The sequence below is a fragment of the Carassius gibelio genome, chromosome A14, assembly GCF_023724105.1.
Source record: "Carassius gibelio isolate Cgi1373 ecotype wild population from Czech Republic chromosome A14, carGib1.2-hapl.c, whole genome shotgun sequence".
Taxonomy (NCBI): domain Eukaryota; kingdom Metazoa; phylum Chordata; class Actinopteri; order Cypriniformes; family Cyprinidae; genus Carassius; species Carassius gibelio.
The window spans coordinates 10,746,454-10,761,874 of record NC_068384.1 but is presented as its reverse complement, the minus strand read 5'-3'; the positions used below and the strand labels follow the sequence as shown (position 1 = coordinate 10,761,874).

The following is a 15,421-nucleotide window of genomic DNA, read 5'->3' as shown; positions in this document are numbered from 1 at the left end:
CTTAAATTGTTGAAATGTTAATGCACCCTCCAAATCCAAAATGTGTTTTTGTTCTATTGCAAAAGGTGAAAAGCGGTTCCTCTGTGCGTCCTAGCCATTTGCCAAATTTGAATATGCAGAAAGCTGCAGCAGTGGGGAAATATTTCAGTCCATAATGATTAAAATTTGCATTTGTGTTGCATCGAAGAAACAAAGTCATATAGGTTCAGAGCAGCATGAGGGTAACAAATAATGAAAGTAAAAAGTAATTAAATGAGTAAATAATGACATAATTTTTTATTTTTGGATGAACTAGTCCTTTAATGTTTCTCTCACGTGTGTTCTATGCTTTTTCTATTTTTGGCTTCACTACTCTGCTCTTACATGGATCTTTTTATCTTCCCTTTTATAGCCATCAGGCTCAGACAACCTGCTGGGACCATCCAAAGATGACTGAATTATACCAAGCTCTGGGTGAGGCAATTAAACACAATTAAACTCTGCTCTTATATCTTCTATGTGTCTACTTCCCGCTGGGGAACCACAGTGTAGACATATAGAAGCTCAAATACACCTACTAGAAGGCGGTCTCACACTGAGCTCGATTTCTTTACTTGGACCTCTCATTATAACCTAATATTTCATCCCACCCCAGAGATGTCGCCAGCTCTCTCGTTAACCCAAGAGCAGCTGGGCCAACCTAATGCTAATGCTTTGCCAACTTCTAATTAACAATGATTAAAGGGTGTTTACAATGTGAGTTAATCTGATGCAACATGACACGAGTTGTCCAAACACTCTGGCACGGCATGAGCAGAAACCCCTCAACAATGCTGAAGTGACACATTGCTTTCTGTCTCTCTGTTTGCTTATGTAAGAGCTCAGCTATTCCTTTGCTGCTCTTTTCTCTCCTCATGAATGATATTCTCTCTTTTCCTCTCCTATCTCCTTTGCTGTTCTCTCACAGCGGACCTGAACAATATCAGGTTCTCTGCATACCGGACGGCCATGAAGCTGAGGCATGTGCAGAAGGCTTTAAGATGTATGTAAAAAGAAGCACCCACACTGGTTTGCCCTTTTCCCTCTACTGCTCTTTTTAGAGCAAGTCATTGATTATTTGCAAAATTGCACGTTCAGAGCTGGCCCTGCTGTTCGCCTCTGTTCTGTCTTTTTCATTAAAGCCCAGTGATTTTTATGCAGCTTAATTAAGCTTAATAATTTGTGTGATTGTACTTCTTCGGGGGAGGTAATTAAGAAGTCTGTGTGATGAATTAACCACTGTTCCCCCTGCGACACGTTTTGTGGGTGGAGGTTTATCTGCCACTGTCCAGACTTCCTCTCGTTGGCATTCCCTTCTTTTCTTCAGCCTTTTCACTGTGCACATAATATAAATATAAATGTGTCTGTGTAGGTCGGTTTTACTCTTTCAAGATCCCTTCAAAAATAACATGGCACTGAAAAAAAAAAACTGCTTTAATACAATGAAATATTTGTGATTTATGTGTTGCTTGAAAACGATTTTATTTCCTCAAAATACACAGCTAGCCCTGAATGCCAATCAACAGTAAAATATGTTGTTGTTTTTTTTTGCAAGAAACTGATGTAGCTGTACAACATCTAGTCAAACTTTGGCTCCTCTGTGGAGAGCTTTGAACCCATAGGGTTATTCTATAAAACTGGTGCCTTTCCCCTTTGATAAGCTGATTTAATCAAATATTCAAGCAAAATTTTATTTTTCAGCTATTAGTGAAATGCATTGTACCATCTAAAGCTAAACACAAACACATGCGCACACAAACAAACACATACAAAACATAATTATTGCTACAGAAAGTTCACAGGTTGATGGTTTTACAGTTTAATTTCACACTGCAAACCTTCAACTCAAGGTTGTGAAGCTAGGTGCTTGTTTTTTCCACAAATTTTCTTCAGGGTAACAGGTTCAAGGTTTTCCCTTCTGACAATCGTCAAAACAAACGATAAAGTGACAGAGGACACCTGTCCTTGAAAAGTTCACCTCTTTAAAGCATGATGCTATATACAAAATATTAAAGCAATTTCAGAATTTCCAAAGCATTTTTATTAGTTAACATTAACAACAATCTAACACACACAGGAGGAAGGAGAGAAACAAATAAAATAATTCCTCGTTTTTGTGAACGTTTACAAAAATGTCTAATATAACTAGTGATCGACCGATGTATCTGTTTCCCGATATTTTTCCCGATATTTAAGCATTTTTCCATAATCGGGTATCGGTTTTGTAATATCGGATTCGCCGATTTACGGCGCCATCTTGTGGCCGTTTTGAGATTTCCGCCATTGCAGCCCGGGCGTCTGAGGAGATCAGTCAACAACAACTCAGTGCACAGGTAAATATATGTTCTACTTGGTTTGCTTTAATTAATCAACTTTATTTAACATAACAGACATGCACAAATGAGATCTGAGACATAAATTCCTTATATAGTTAATTTATGCAGCTTGTTTCTAAACAATTGAGACGAACTCATTGAGTCACGTAGTGTAATTCATCATGTCCTGCCCCAATAAAGACGTATATTTACATGAATTAAATAAAACAGACATGAATGAGTGCATGTTGAAAATAAAAGCGTTGAATTTAATTCTCTATCTGTTGTATTTGCTCACCATTAGTCTAGAAGAGAAAGTTTGTTCATATTGCTTAGCAACTGACGGATGATCTGGAGGCTTAAGCACGGCCACTGAATGAAACTTTTGACAAGATTATCTTGTTTAAACACTCTAGATTATATTATCATTTACTACAAAACAATTATTTCGCTAATACACATATAAATATACCGCTTTGTGGAAATTAATTATTTATTATCTCCATGCGCGATCGCGGTTGATTAAATTATAGTCAAACAGCACTTGGTTGATGATCAGGAAGCCTCAAGCAATGCCACTGAATGAAACTTTTGACAAGATTATCTTGTTTAAACACCCTAGATTATATTATCATTTACTACATAACAATTATTTCGCTAATACACATATAAATATAGCCTACCGCTTTGTGGAAATTAATTATTTATTATCTCCATGCGCGATCGCGGTTGATTAAGTTATAGTCAAACAGCACTTTGTCAGTTGGCATTTCATGATCTAACGTTAGATTGAATCTAGATCATAAAATGCCAACTGACAAGTGCTGTTTAACTTTATATAGTCTCGGGAAAAAAATGTTCGTTCATATTGCTCAGCACCTGACTGGGTTGATGATCAGGAAGCCTCAAGCACGGCCACTGCATACAATTTTTGAAGGAAGCAGGCTTACAGGGCAGAATGCTGAAAGACTCTGTTTTCTACACTAAAACCTAGTTCTGCTTAACTGGGAGTATTAAGTTACACTACTATATAGCTATGCACTCCTAAATAGCCCTCCCGCCCCCACCAATATGTTAGAATCATTTTTGTGCTTTATTTTTTTACCTAATCAAAGCTTTTATTTTAAAACAAAGACACTTAGTAACAGTGCGCTTACATTTTTTGGACTCAGACCCCTCTATTTATTTGTGTATAAATATAATGTTTTTTTTTTTTTTGTATGCAAGGAGGGAGTGATTGTTATAAATAAAATGTTTTTTTCAGCTCATTTGTGTTGTAATAATTGTCAGAAACAGAAGTATAACAGTAAATAAATATCGGTTCTGCATATCGGTTATCGGGTACATAAACATACAAATAATCGGTATCGGTATCGGTTATAAAAAATCAATATCGGTCGATCACTAAATATAACAGTAGAAGATTTTTTGTTTCTTTATTTATTTATTTTATATTTTTTTCACATATGTGCATGACACAAAACAGATGGCATCTGTTTTGTAGAATCATCCTCATGGAGAAAACATGTTCAGGGCTACATAAGCAGGTTGAATCCACTACTGAGTATGGCATGTGCCTTTTAACGTCTCTGGGGACAAGTTACTGCTTGCTTCTCTCTCTGTCTCTCTCTGTCTCTCTCACACACTCCTGGTTTGCTAGGTCATGTCATTAACTGAATTAATAACCAGGCTGCTATAGAAACATTGCTGTTTTGTGAGCCAGGCTCTGATGATTGACGTCTGTATAAAATGAGCATCTACAAAAGCCTGTTAGAGGATCTAGCTGCCCACCTAACACTGAAAGCACCGTTGCCACTCTGCTTCCGTATTTCAACTCATTGTCCAATTAGGATGACATCAGCATACAGCCTTAACCCTATACTCTCACTGCCACACTAGAGATTGCCAGAGGAAATTATATTATAGCAGTCAAATCCAATTAGTTAACACTCCACACACGTACAGTAATACGCATGTGTGTGTGTGTGTGTGTGTGTTTCTAGTGGACCTGCTGAAGTTAAGCAGCTTGGTGGATGTGTTTAGAGAACAGGAGCTGCAGAATGCCGAGCATGTGATGGATGTGGTCGAGGTCATCCACGCTCTCACTTCCCTGTATGAGAAACTTGAGGAGGAGAGGTCCGTCCTGATCAATATCCCCCTGTGTGTCGACATGTGTCTCAACTGGCTGCTGAATGTTTACGACAGGTACTGACGGTAATGCCATTCACAACCCATTCGACCTGCTCCCACAAATGATGTCAAACCAACCTTGCACCCTCCTGGTGTCTGTGAGACACTTTTACTGGTCAGTCACACAATGCGCAAAAAAGGCCCACCCTATATCTGCAATATGACGTGACACTTTTCTAATAATTTATTGTATGAAACATGCATGTCTCTATTTAAAGTCATTTGGACATTTTTAGGGGCAAGACAGTCAAAAATGTAATACAGCTGTTCTGTTATTTATATATACAGCTGAATACAAGGAGTACTTGGCACATGTTTCAAAGATTTTTCGATTTTTCTTCTTATTTAATGTGGACACCCTTATACGTCATTGACCCTTAAATCTCTCACCCATAGGCAAAGCTGTGTTCTCCGTGTCACAGTGAAGTGAATTAAAAGATGACTACAGCACTGAGACATCACCAGCAGGCAACTAATCAGACTGTAGGAGTTAAAAGCCCCACTGCTTGACTCCCAACTATTGCATTCTGTGCCAAGCTCTTAGCTAAGATTTATATATATATAAAAAAACTGGATGTTTTTTTATTTATTATTAGAATGAATTTACATTTTTATATTTAACATTTCATTATTTATTTGTTTTTCATTGTCCATTGTGAATCTGTCTCAAATATACTGTATACTAGACTCTTAACTACCTGCTGCTAATGACTGGAAATCCGAGCTCTCACCCTGCGAGTAATTGGTAGTAATTGCTTTTTTGTTTTCCTACAAACGCTGGATGTGAATAAGAATGAGCAGCATGCATGAGGATGATAATGACAAGCTCTCGGTCACATCAGAAAGCCAAACAAAGTAGCAAATGTTCCCTTTGGTAGCAGTAATCACAGGGGATTTCTTGTTATACAAAGCGAATCGTGATTTGGTAGTGTTTGAACAGTTTTCAAAAATTTTGTTTGCATCTGTACTGTACTGTTTAGAATTGCTGGTGGGATCTTGGTCTCAGTGGAGCACAAATGCTTCCTGAACTCATTTAGAATCTGTTTTTTTTTTTTTTTGACAGGCTTATTTGTTGCTATAAATGTGAAATGTCATTTCTTGTAAGCATAAAACATTTAAATTGACCACTATACAAATTTCTAAAAGTTAACTGTGTATATATACTTGTGCAATATTAGCAGCTCCTAAGCAGCCTCCTCATGAAGGATTCAGATGGCTTGGAGGAAAGTTCTCCTCCAGAGAACTTCATATGTTGACCATGTATCCGTGGTAGCTTGTTAATGACTGTAGTGAGAAGAGAAGGTTGCTGCGATGATTATTTTATATTTATTTATTTAATGTTGAGATGTATTGAGCAGACTACAAAATGATACATGGACTTTCAGTCCTGTTTGGTGCCGCTTACTGTAGTTACCCCATAGTCGTGCTAACTGATAAGATCATTTCAATATATATAGAAGAACCTCAGTGAATTTTGAAATGTGTGTTTGTGTTTCTTTCTCTAGTGGTCGTAATGGTAAGATGCGAGTGCTCTCCTTCAAAACGAGCCTTGTTATTCTATGCAACGCAGACATCCAGGAAAAGTATAAATGTAAGTAGAGGGCCATGTCACATAACCAAGACTGCATTTATTTGATCAAAAAGAACAGCAATTTTGTGAAATATTATTACAATGAATAAGAACCGTTTTCTATTTTAATAGATGGTTTTAACGGTATTTCAAGTTTTGCTCTAATTTTAGAACTTTTGTACCCCACAACGTCAGCAAAACCTGACCACACACCACCTCTTACCAATTTTTTTTTTTTTTGTGATCCAGTAACAAAGTAAACGCAAAATGATTGTTTTACAGTGCAAAGTCCTATTCTTTAAAATCTCATCTGTGGTCTAAAATCTCATCTGCTGTTGTTTAAGTAGGTTAGGGGGTAATTTGACAGGGCAGACATAAGCAGGACCCAGTAAATAAGAGTCAGGCATAGTGCACTGCAGAGAACATTAGAGGAGAAGAGTCTAAACCAGTTTTGGACATCCTCGTGGTAGAACACAACCATCATAACTCCCAAACATTGCCTAAAAATGTTTTATATGTAAAGGTAGTGCGCACTGATTAATTTGTATGTCTTGCTCTCTTTGTTACCAATATCTTTTCCATTTCAATAGTAAAAAGCACAAGAGCTTTTACTTGTGTGTAGTCAGTGTGCGATGACAGGTGGACCTATTGGTCATGTAAAGATTAAGGTCCTGCAGGGCCCCAGGGCATCAGCCTCTTTGTGTAAATTGCAATTTGTCCCTGTTAGAAAATCCTGTTTAGGATGATAGCTGTGTTTTGGAACATGTTGGCTTGTTTGTATCAAGCTGGTCCAAACGGATCATTAATTGGTTGACCAGCCACCATGTTCCATGGCCAGCTGGATCACCATAAAAAGCTGGTTTGTTGGTGGTGTACTAGCTTATACCAGCCAAAGTAGAAACCGGCTACTAGCATAAATATAATTTCCCATCAAAGAATAGACTTTGTAATAAAGTCCCAATTTTGATATATGAGGTCACAAATACAAGAAGTTGAATAATTATTTAAAAACTAAAATCAATTAAAATGTACTTTTGTAGCTGTTGCAGAAATAAACCCACCTCATGTGCAAAAGTTTTCCTAAGAGACACCATTGTACAATGACTATTATACAACATCAAGGCTGCAATAAGGGTTTCTGTGAGTGCTGAGGAGGGGCCAGGAACAAATAACATCTCTCATTTCTTTGTTTATTTCATATCATGCCAACAGCCGCTGGCACAAAGCACTGTTCATCTGTCTATACCAATTTTTCAGCTACAGTGACTTGTTTTTGGGTGTCGGGCCTCTTAGCTTGAGGCCCTGGCAGTCAGAAGATCCAGGGGTCTGGCCCTGACTGACCCACCCAGAATCTGTCCTTGGACTAGACTATGTATGAAGCTGGTTTACATATAAGTGTGAATGTGTGTGCCCACACAGCAGGAAGGTCTATGTGTGCTAGCCACTTTAGATGGAGCTATTTTTACTGGCACTGCAGAGAACACTCTCACTCCTGTCAAGATCATTCTGCTCAGTGATGGCTAGATTCATGACACTGTTTGAGCTGTTTGGCTCTCTCGGCTAATGTTAGCCTTTTGTACACATTTACACCAATGCTTGCATCAAGCACTCACATTGCCATACTCCACTGTGCCAAAAATTATTTTCTTGCTGATCATATATTCTTATGTTCCATTGGAGGGAAAATATATCTAAACATCTTTATATATATATATATATATATATATATATATATATATATATATATATATATATATATATATATATATTGTATTCTGGTTAATAAACAGCAGGGTAAACCTACTCTATTTTTGCCTAATTTTACCTCTTTTAAGCATACAGTGTTCAGTATTAATGCATTAAGTTTCCCAAAAGATTTTGCCAAATTAAAACAAATAAATGAATATAAATTTAACAGTATTTACACATTCAATAAATTGTAAACATGTAAATCTGAATGGATTTACATGAAGCAAACTGCACCATATACATATTTTTTTCTTTTAACATTAAAAATACTGAATAATATATATATATATATATATATATATATATATATATATATATATATATATATATATATATATATATATATACAGTATTGTTCAAAATAATAGCAGTACAATGTGACTAACCAGAATAATCAAGGTTTTTAGTATATTTTTTATTGCTACGTGGCAAACAAGTTAACAGTAGGTTCAGTAGATTGTCAGAAAACCAACAAGACCCAGCATTCATGATATGCACGCTCTTAAGGCTGTGCAATTGGGCAATTAGTTGAAAGGGGTGTGTTCAAAAAAATAGCAGTGTCTACCTTTGACTGTACAAACTCAAAACTATTTTGTACAAACATTTTTTTTTTTCTGGGATTTAGCAATCCTGTGAATCACTAAACTAATATTTAGTTGTATGACCACAGTTTTTTAAAACTGCTTGACATCTGTGTGGCATGGAGTCAACCAACTTGTGGCACCTCTCAGCTGTTATTCCACTCCATGATTCTTTAACAACATTCCACAATTCATTCACATTTCTTGGTTTTGCTTCAGAAACAGCATTTTTGATATCACCCCACAAGTTCTCAATTGGATTAAGGTCTGGAGATTGGGCTGGCCACTCCATAACATTAATTTTGTTGGTTTGGAACCAAGACTTTGCCCGTTTACTAGTGTGTTTTGGGTCATTGTCTTGTTGAAACAACCATTTCAAGGGCATGTCCTCTTCAGCATAGGGCAACATGACCTCTTCAAGTATTTTAACATATGCAAACTGATCCATGATCCCTGGTATGCGATAAATAGGCCCAACACCATAGTAGGAGAAACATGCCCATATCATGATGCTTGCACCTCCATGCTTCACTGTCTTCACTGTGTACTGTGGCTTGAATTCAGAGTTTGGGGGTCGTCTCACAAACTGCCTGTGGCCCTTGGACCCAAAAAGAACAATTTTACTCTCATCAGTCCACAAAATGTTCCTCCATTTCTCTTTAGGCCAGTTGATGTGTTCTTTGGCAAATTGTAACCTCTTCTGCACATGCCTTTTTTTTAACAGAGGGACTTTGCGGGGGATTCTTGAAAATAGATTAGCTTCACACAGACGTCTTCTAACTGTCACAGTACTTACAGGTAACTCCAGACTGTCTTTGATCATCCTGGAGGTGATCTTTGGCTGTGCCTTTGCCATTCCTGTTATTCTTCTATCCATTTTGATGGTTGTCTTCCGTTTTCTTCCACGTCTCTCTGGTTTTGCTCTCCATTTTAAGGCATTGGAGATCATTTTAGCTGAACAGCCTATCATTTTTTGCACCTCTTTATAGGTTTTCCCCTCTCTAATCAACTTTTTAATCAAAGTACGCTGTTCTTCTGAACAATGTCTTGAACGACCCATTTTCCTCAGCTTTCAAATGCATGTTCAACAAGTGTTGGCTTCATCCTTAAATAGGGGCCACCTGATTCACACCTGTTTCTTCACAAAATTGATGACCTCAGTGATTGAATGCCACACTGCTATTTTTTTGAACACACCCCTTTCAACTAATTGCCCAATTGCACAGCCTTAAGAGCGTGCATATCATGAATGCTGGGTCTCATTTGTTTTCTGAGAATCTACTGAACCTACTGGTAACTTGTTTGCCACGTAGCAATAAAAAAATATACGAAAAACCTTGATTATTCTGGTTAGTCACATTGTACTGCTATTATTTTGAACAATACTGTATATATATATATATATATATATATATATATATATATATATATATATATATAATTATTATTATTTTTTTTATATATATTTTTTCTATACAGTACCAACATAGCAATTGTGACTCTTTTTCCCTAGTGTCTCCTTTTAGTGCAGCATTAAACCAGGTCTTCTGTTTATATATTGCAGACCTTTTCAGACAGGTGTGTGGTCCTGGTGGACTGACAGATCAGAAACATCTCAGTCTGTTACTGCACGAGGCAATTCAGATCCCTCGGCAGCTCGGGGAGGTGGCGGCATTTGGAGGGAGCAACGTGGAGCCCAGTGTCCGCAGCTGCTTTCGAATGGTAAGACTTTAGATTCTCTCTTTCAGTATCTCTCATATTTTGGGGGCGGCAGTGGCTCAGTGGTTCATGTAGCTTGTCTACAAGCCGGAAGGTTGGTGGTTCAATCCCTGGCTCCACCTGACCAAGTGTCTTGAGCAAGACACCCAACCCCAGCTGCCTCTGTGTATGAATGAGTGAGTGAATGTGAGGCAACTTGTAAAGTGCTTTGGATGGCCATGGGGTCTGTTGTAAGTGCTATATAAATGCAGTCCATTTACCATTTATTCTCTGATATGCTTTCTGTCAAATGATGTAAAGGCATCCCTCTACACAGACCCATTGCTATCTGTGGTGAGCAAATCATCTTAAAATTTGTACCAGAAGCAAATATTCTCACTTTACTTCTTTATCACATTTCTCTCACGCCCTCACTCTCTCCTAACTAGGCTCTGCTTCTCCTGTTTTGTTTTTTTTTGGACTGGAACGTACAGAAATTAAAGAGCTGTTCTGTGATTTTATTGTTTTGGGTTTTAGTGAGTCACTGGCCAGAAACATACTCTACACAAATGCTTGGCCAGTACTTGGTAGTCCTGTTGTACTTATTAAATGTGCATTTCTCCTTCACTGTGCAGGCATCAAGCTTGCATACTCAAGGGGGCAATAGAGTTACCTTCAAACATCTGTGCCATTAAAAGTGAATTGCATAATTTCAAATCCATTAACACCAATAAAAGGAATGGCAAACACAATGGCTAGTTTTAACCGTATGCCCAAACACTCTTAGTCTGTCTTTGGGCACAGTATTTTGATCATATCGCAAAAATCTTTTAGACAAAAATGTCTTTCTTTTGGTGTTTTCATATTCCTGATGTGGAGGAAAGTATTTTAACAAACACACACACACACACACAAAAACACATATTAAGGTTGTCTCAACTAATGGCATTATTGGCAAGACTCTTTTGCAAATGTTTGGGAAACCTGAATGGAATTCAGTGTTTTTGCTATTGATGCTAGAGGCACAGAAAAGACACACTTCACTTAACTTTAACAGCCTTTCAAAAGTGAGAGAAGTCCTTTATGCTCACAGAGGCTGCATTTATTTGATAAAATATACAGTAATATTGGGGAATATTATTACAGTTTCAGCAAAATGATTTCAATTTTTTTTTTCAGCCAGTCTTCAGTGTCACATGATTCTTCAGAAATGATGCTGCTAAAATGGTGACTTGGAGCTCAAAACAGAATTATTATCAGTCATGCTGATTCTAGTTATTCTAGTTTAAAACAATGATACATTTAGTTTTTTGTAGGAAGCTTTGATGAATAGAAAGTTTTTTCTTTGTAGCATTATAAAGGTCTTTACTGTCACTTTTGATCAATTTAATACATCCCTAATGAAAGTATTGTATTCTTTAAAACCAAAAATATTTCTTACCCCAAATTTTTTGAACAGTGGTCATTTTTGATAATAGCATTAATGAAATTTTGAAAACCAAGCTTTCCAAAGAGTTTTGGATCATATGCATTACTTGCATAGAGTGTCTTTTGGACTTAATAGTCTAGGCTAAATAAGGATAATTAAGGTGAAATGCCTGCTGACACCATCTCATCTGTCTTTACACTTATGAGGCTGTTATTCAGAAAATGCAGGGACATCATAGAGGAGTGTAACCTTCTGGAATTTCATTCTACCAAAGGCCTAATTATGATATTGGTGTAGGGCACAGGTTTCCTGTAGAATGGCCTTAAACAATTTATTCTTAGGTCTGCCAGGCCTTAATTAAACCCTGATCCAATCAAGAGCATGTGTGCGATTTCAAGCACACATAATTAAACTTTATTTATTTTTCCCCATGTTGCCTTCATAATTCTGGAAGAAATGCCAATTACACATTTATTTTCACTGGATGCATTAAACATGACAGACTGAGAATGATGCAGCACAGCCGGTCGGTGTGTGTTTCTGCGTGTGTCTAGATGAAAAGACTGGCTCACTTTGTTTAAAGTTATGAACCATCTCATGGGAAACTCTCAGCTGTCCATGTGGTGTACACTGTAGAAGATCTTCTTTTGTTGTTTCAGTGAAACTTCTGGAGTCTTCCACTCAACTCCACACTGCATTTTGGTCTCAGTCCCAGATCACAAACACCGCTAAAGACACCGTTTGCCCTCTCAGGAGACGACACACTCCAGCGACTACTAAGGGCCACGCTAGAGATACTCATGTTAATTATAAAGCTCTGCCCAAGCTTCAGAGTGCGCCCAAGGCAAATCAACCTTTTAATGCATCTTCGATGCGTATTTAATGAGAATTTAGCATGTTTCAGATTTTTATGTCATCCTCTTTTATTAGGGTTATTGCTTGTCATCCGTTTCCCACTGTGTCACTGTAACAAGTGGCGGTCTCTCTAAAATTGTATCCTTCCCTTTCACTGGGCTGTGATTGCCCTGTATCACATGAGTACTTTTGAGGGACATGCTCTGATAGGGTGCTTATGCCCATCAGCTACCAGAAGCTGTTTTGGTGCTTAATTGGGCATGCACAATGAACAATATGTCTTCTGGCTTCATCTGGATTCATGCTACTTGTTGCTGTGAGATTTTTATCTTTCTCATGTGTCTGCTTCTAGGCTCCAGGCAAGTCAGCAATTGAGGTGTGTCACTTTCTGGAGTGGATGGGCCTAGAGCCTCAGTCGGTGGTGTGGCTTCCTGTTTTGCACCGGGTGACCGTGGCCGAGACAGCCAAGCACCAGGCACGCTGCTACATCTGTAAGCAGTGCCCTATCAAGGGCTTCAGGTGAGCTTCTGCACTGCTGAGTAGTTCTTTGGTAAAAGACGGCACAGATCTCTCTATCTTTGTTTTTTAACTACTCAAAATAAATTATTCAAAAATCTTCTTTTAGCTGATCAAAGGGTTTGAGGTAATAGCATTAAAGCTAAGAATTACAGAGGGAGTAGTATACATGGGTGTTAATGGACTGAATTTGTGTAAATTAATTAGGGCTGAGCTTTATTGAATGTGTAAATACTGTTAAATTAATATTCATTTATTTGTTTTAATTTGGCAAAATCTTTGTTACATAATTTGATTTAATATTGATTTTTTTGGGAAACTGAATGCATTAATACTAAGCACTATATATATATATACACTTAAAAATAGTATTAAATTTAGGATTATGAATAGTTTAAATAATGAATCTCAACTATTCATAATCCTAAATTTAATACTATTTTTAAGTGTAACAAAAACAATATTTAAATGGAAAATGTGTCTCCGCCTGTTTCAGATACCGAAGTCTGAAACAGTTCAATGTGGACATCTGCCAGACGTGTTTTCTGACAGGCAGAACTACCAAGGGCAAGAAACTACACTACCCCATCATGGAGTACTACACCCCGGTACATATGCTTTGTTACTTGCAGAGGTTTTTTCCTTGCCAGCTGGCAGCTTTTTGCTTGCTCAAAGGTTTCAGATTCAATCACTATTGTACAAGGCACCACACAAAATAAATATGAAATGAACCAAATTGATCTCCTGCAGTGAAATACAGCACAAGGCCATTTGCTTAATGGCTTTCCCATGCTCCAGTCTGAGTTTCATAGGTGGGAGTCTTTATTATGTACCGGCTTTCTGTGGCTGCTCAAAAGATGATAGATTGAGATGGGAGGAAGACGGATGTTCTGTGCAGGAACTGATGTACTGACTGTGTGATGGAGGAATGTTACTAAGGGGATGTTGTTGTGTCTCAATCGCTCATGTTCTTTCATTTTTCTCTCCGCTGGCTCCTTTCTATCTCTCACTTTTTCTGAATCATTCCAGACGACCTCAGGCGAGAAGATGCGGGACTTCGCAAAGACGCTAAAGAACAAGTTCCGATCGAAGCAGTATTTTAGTAAACACCCTCAAAGGGGATACCTGCCTGTTCAATCAGTACTGGAGGTGGAGAGCTCTGAGACGTGAGTCTGACTTCCTGTCTCTGCTGATGAGAATCAGACTTAAGAGCCGCTGTGCTCTTATTGATGGTTTATGAATGGAGAACTGAGGGACTGAACAAAGCGCACTGAAAGCAATGATTTACTTCCCTGTTGAAAAGAAACATTTTAAAGCAGCTTAAGATGCATTGATGGCATTAGCTCCTCTTTTGACTGGTTTTGAAGGAGTTTTAGTCACATTTCAGGTCGTCAGACTGGGAGATCAGCTGGCTGCTTAGGTTAACCAGCTAGGTCATTTGTTGGTTTTAGCAGCCTCACCAAGGTGGACGTCAGGTGGTTTAGCTGGTCTTCCAGCTGTTTTCCCATCCTGACTAGCTTTAACCTCCCAAAACTGCTCTAAAGTGGGCAATCGGATCATCCTAGCTAGGATGGGAGACCCACAAACCGTCTTAGACCATCTTATTTTTGTCTTGGATTCTTATACAAATATCTAAGCATTCTTAAAACTATAAAACTAGATAAAAACCTAGGTGGTTTGTTGGTCTTTACTGGATTATGTTGATTTCCCAGCCTCACCAAGTTGGTGTCCAGCTGGTTTAACTGTTCATCCATCCGTTTTCCCATGCTGACTAGCTGGAAGTACCCAAAACTCCTCTAAATCAAGCAAAAGGTTCAGACTGACCAAGTTCATAGACCGGTTAAGAACCAGAAAACTAGGCATTCATGCATACATTAATAAGTTACTGTGTTCTTGTTTTGACAGGCCCTGCTCATCTCCCAGGCTGCCTCATGCAGACACACACAGCCGGATCGAGCATTTCGCCAGCAGGTATGAGTTCAGCTTCACACAGACAGTGATCACTTCTACTCTGATATTCTCCCAGCAGCCACTTCTGCTCACTCCCCTGAGCTCTGATTGGCATATTGATCCCCTTTGCATGGGCACATAGTGTTCCAACCAGCAGGGCCTTAAAAACAGCCTGGGACGAAGTGAGAAGGGTGTGAGAAAGAGAGAGAAGATTATAAAAAGTGAGATAGAGTGAGAGATGGCATTAAGATGGGTGGACAGGGGTCGGCTGCTTTCTACTAGAAGAATGAAAGCTCAACCTAGAAGGTCTGGAGGGCTCGAGGTGGCTGCCAGGTGGTCTGGACGGAATTCACATTACACGCTCAGGAAACACACACACACACACACACCCACACACAGACGTGTCCTCAAACATGTTAAAATGATTGCTTATACTTATAAACAGTTATATCTGTGGGGTTTAGATTTAGGTGCGTAGTACAAGCAGGCTTATGTCACCCACACACACACATTTGAAGTCACACAAAAACAACATTTCTGTAATACAAAA

At 38.3% G+C, this 15,421-nt stretch overlaps 1 protein-coding gene across 4 annotated transcripts in view; it reads left to right on the top strand.

Moving 5' to 3' along the window:
• Positions 1-15,421, top strand: part of LOC128027469 (dystrophin-related protein 2-like) — a 147,083-nt gene that overhangs the window by 104,421 nt on the left and 27,241 nt on the right. For all 4 annotated transcript variants that reach the window (XM_052615121.1, XM_052615119.1, XM_052615122.1 and 1 more), the window contains 9 exons: positions 392-453; positions 947-1,021; positions 4,337-4,538; positions 6,029-6,114; positions 9,988-10,145; positions 12,758-12,924; positions 13,418-13,529; positions 13,951-14,087; positions 14,827-14,892. In XM_052615121.1, coding sequence (XP_052471081.1) covers positions 392-453; positions 947-1,021; positions 4,337-4,538; positions 6,029-6,114; positions 9,988-10,145; positions 12,758-12,924; positions 13,418-13,529; positions 13,951-14,087; positions 14,827-14,892 — 1,065 coding nt within the window. The remainder of the gene's footprint in view (positions 1-391; positions 454-946; positions 1,022-4,336; positions 4,539-6,028; positions 6,115-9,987; positions 10,146-12,757; positions 12,925-13,417; positions 13,530-13,950; positions 14,088-14,826; positions 14,893-15,421) is intronic.